At 43.6% G+C, this 3,588-nt stretch overlaps 1 protein-coding gene across 1 annotated transcript; it reads left to right on the forward strand.

Annotated features, from left to right (window-relative positions):
• Positions 1-530: 530 nt before the first annotated feature.
• On the forward strand, positions 531-1,874 carry LOC106814778 (elongation factor 2-like). The gene is made up of 3 exons (XM_014819132.1): positions 531-563; positions 970-1,093; positions 1,496-1,874. Exons 1-3 carry the CDS (start codon positions 531-533, stop codon positions 1,687-1,689), a joined length of 351 nt encoding a protein of 116 aa, XP_014674618.1. The 3' UTR covers positions 1,690-1,874.
• The last annotated feature ends 1,714 nt before the right edge of the window (positions 1,875-3,588 follow it).

Below are 3,588 nucleotides of genomic sequence, written 5' to 3' on the forward strand. Positions count from 1 at the left end.
GAAATTCGCATCATAGAGCTGGCAGGAGTTTCGAGGGGAGCATAGAGCATGAATCTGTAGTTATTTAACATGAATAAAGTGTATGTTTTGTAAGTGCAGTAACAGTGCGAGTATTTTTAATTAATATCTGTTCGATGCTTATTCAGGCCTGCAGCCTATGGACGGCGTCTACTGTATAGCAACACCTTCACCGTTGCACTATTTCGTCTCCATAGAAAAGGCCTTTTTTGGCCTTGTTTTTTTTCGCCGAAATTCGGCACTAGAGTGCAATAATTTGCATTATGCACGCAAGGTAGATGCCTCGTGGACGTCTAGAAAGCATTAGAAGTAAAATTATTCGTGTTGTGTAATTGTGCCATTCCAGCTAGTGCATGGCGTAGCCATATGGTCGCCGGTCGGCCATTTTTGTGTACGAAACGGGATCCGACTACTCTGTCGAAATTCGCATCATAGAGCTGGCTGGCAAAAGTTTCGAGCGGAGCATAGAGCACGAATCCGTAGTTATTTAACAACTCACCGCGCAGCCTCGAATGATAGAGCCCGTCTACCTAGTCGAAATTCAAGTGAGATGTGAAGTTTGGCCTGGGTAGACAATATGGGGTGTAGTTCCACTGGGTTAGTTACTAGACGTGGGGCGAGATTAGGGTCTCTGGGTTATCCAAGCAGTGATTACCAAACGTATTTCTAATGATTACACATTATAGATCCATGGAGCTGTGTTTAAACGTCTTGTCTTGAGGAACCTATATATGAAGACTGATTATTTTAAAGTTTACGACACCGGTATATATCTGCGAACATCGGGTAAATTGTAGCAGATTTGCGGGTCCCGGCCGGTGCGCTCGCATCAGGAACCCGGTCCATTGTACCCGAATAATTTGCTATTATTATATATATATCAATAAACTATAGAAACGATGAGACTGCAGTGATTGCGGGCGTTATTACTAAAATCTCCGGCTCTCTCAGTCAGCTATCGGCGGCATCTACGGAGTGTTGAACAGACGGCGTGGCCACGTCATTGAGGAGGGACAGGTGCCAGGCACCCCGATGTTTGTCGTGAAGGCGTACCTGCTCGTCATGGAGTCATTTGGTATGCACTTTTCACAGTCGCTGACACGGGGGGTTGGAAAGCGCGAGGTATGAGTGGGTTTATGCGGATGTTGGGGCATTGGGACGAGTTGGAAGTAGTGTAAAGGGGAAAACCTTTCTCCTAAGAGCTGGGACGTACAAAGGCAACTTGCTTTTTATCGAGTAATTACGTTGTGGGACCTGTGGGAATACATACACAATGTGGAGTTTATGGTAGTGGCGAAGAAGCGTCTGTGACGCTCTGTTGTCGTAAATTTCCGTGCATTTTTGAGACACCGTGGTGAGGAGTGCACTCGGTGAAATCCTAACCATGCATATCGCATGCGGCCGTCATTTTGAGGGTGCATCAACCTTGTCAACATCCCTGTCTCAGTGCGTTGTCATTTTTTTCATCGGCGTGTAGGGTTCACGGCGGACCTGCGATTAAACACCGGAGGACAGACGTTCCCACAGTGCGTGTTCGATTCCTGGCAGATCCTTCCCGGAGATCCATTCGAAGAGGGCTCAAAGCCACGCACGGTTGTCAACGACTCGAGGAAACGGAAGGGCTTGAAGGAAGGCATCCCCGACCTCGCAAATTACCTCGACAAGCTATAATAACGCGCGCAGATTTCTTCTACCCGGGGATTAGAAAACTATTTAAACGTGGAAGGAGTGCTCTACATTGCTATCATGTCCGTGGCGAACAGGCTGTGGGTTCTCTCTCTATGCTAGTGTTTTATATCTAGATAGCAATCCTGGTTGTACAAACTGTGTCACTCGGCCGTCAATCAATTTTCCTCAAACTAAATCGATGTTCATGTTACTGACTTCAGTTTCTGTTTTTGGTTGTCACTCGTCTGTGTGACAAGTGAGCATGGCAAATAATATCAGTTGTATTTTGTTAACATGTCTAACTAGAATAAAGTTTTGAGAAGTGAAGCTAGATACAAATGACGTTGCTTACTGCGTTGTCAGTTTGTGCATGTGTTTATGCTAGGTTTAGTGACAATAATATTAAATGACTGGTTGACCTTCCTGAATTACCTGTACTACGGGAAGTTCTCCCTACTTAAATTTGAATCAACACATTTGAGTAGTACTAAGTCTTGTTAGTAACGTTAGTGTACTCGTCACATCCCTAGACCCGCTCTGTGTAATCAATGCTCGTCGTACAGCTGTCCGGAGCCAGCAGCCGGAATCGCAAATGTACCGCAGATTACCAAAGTGCTGCAGAGCAGCAAGGCTCATCTGAGAATTGCAGGTGATGCGTAACGTGAATGTGCTGTAAATGTCGACCACGATGCAAACGCAGCTGGTGAGAATTAATGCGCATGCATGATTGCAAAACAGGGCACAGTTGGGTGCTGTATGATGATATCTATAGTACAGGTTCTGAGGTATGGAATTTATTACATCTCCTAAAGTATTAAATCTCGTTGATTAACTTAAAATTTTCTTCAATTAAGAAATTTAACTGTGAAATTGTAGCCTTTCACACCCATACAGGTATAGAGGCTCCCCTATCATGCCTAGTCAAAGCATTTCAGTTCTTAGTCAAGAGTAAACAAATCAATATTCAACCCTCTTGACGGTCAAAATTTTACTGCACAGCTACTCGCCATGTGAGTGGAAATTATATTTTATGGACATTCCAATTATGAAAACGGTAGGTCACCATTTTACAGGTTCCAAAAAAATGTCACCCTATTTTCACCATGTCTGAAATATTCTGAAGCAGCTCCTTTGTTTAACTGCCCTTTTCTCAACTGCCCTTTGACCTGTGACCTCTAATTTTGCTAGGATGATGGCTTCTGTAACCCTGACACATCTAGACTTGTCCCAATATTGATGACGGTGGACGGACGGACAGACACTCATGCCGTTCTACAATCTACACCTGTCATTCATGAGAAGAGCTAAAGACGCTGTACACGTGAACTATGTCAGGCAAATTTCCATTATTTATTACAGAATCATAATAATTATGGTTTATACGTATGCTGTGACAGCAGCGAGAAATAAAAAGCAGAAACTTACAATACAAGAAAGACATAAAACTTAATGCTGGAATTACTAACCAAACAACATCTAATAACACGAGTTCTAGTATTTTTCCCACATTTTTCCATAGACGCTGACCTTGCGCATATAATAGCTTACAGCACGCGTAATATGCCCCCTATTACGACTTTTGCTAGAGCAAGAAACAGACAGACTTTTAAAAAATAACCTGCTGTCACTGCTTGCCCGGCACGGGGTTTTTCAGAGCATAATACCCTATAATGTCTACACACCTTTGTACAGCTGTATTTGACAAATGGCAGATGATTAAAAAGAGACACGAGCAATTAATAATTAATCAGGCATTGTATATCGACCCGCGGCCGCAGATAAGTCTCACCAAAGTTCATCATTAGGAGAAACCAACAAAATATCACCAACACAACACATCGTCAACGTGCCCTCTACGTATCCTTGCCAGGGTAACGAGCCGCAACATACATACGCTGTACA

The sequence above is a fragment of the Priapulus caudatus genome, unplaced genomic scaffold (genome assembly GCF_000485595.1).
Source record: "Priapulus caudatus unplaced genomic scaffold, Priapulus_caudatus-5.0.1 Scaffold977, whole genome shotgun sequence".
NCBI lineage: Eukaryota > Metazoa > Priapulida > Priapulimorpha > Priapulimorphida > Priapulidae > Priapulus > Priapulus caudatus.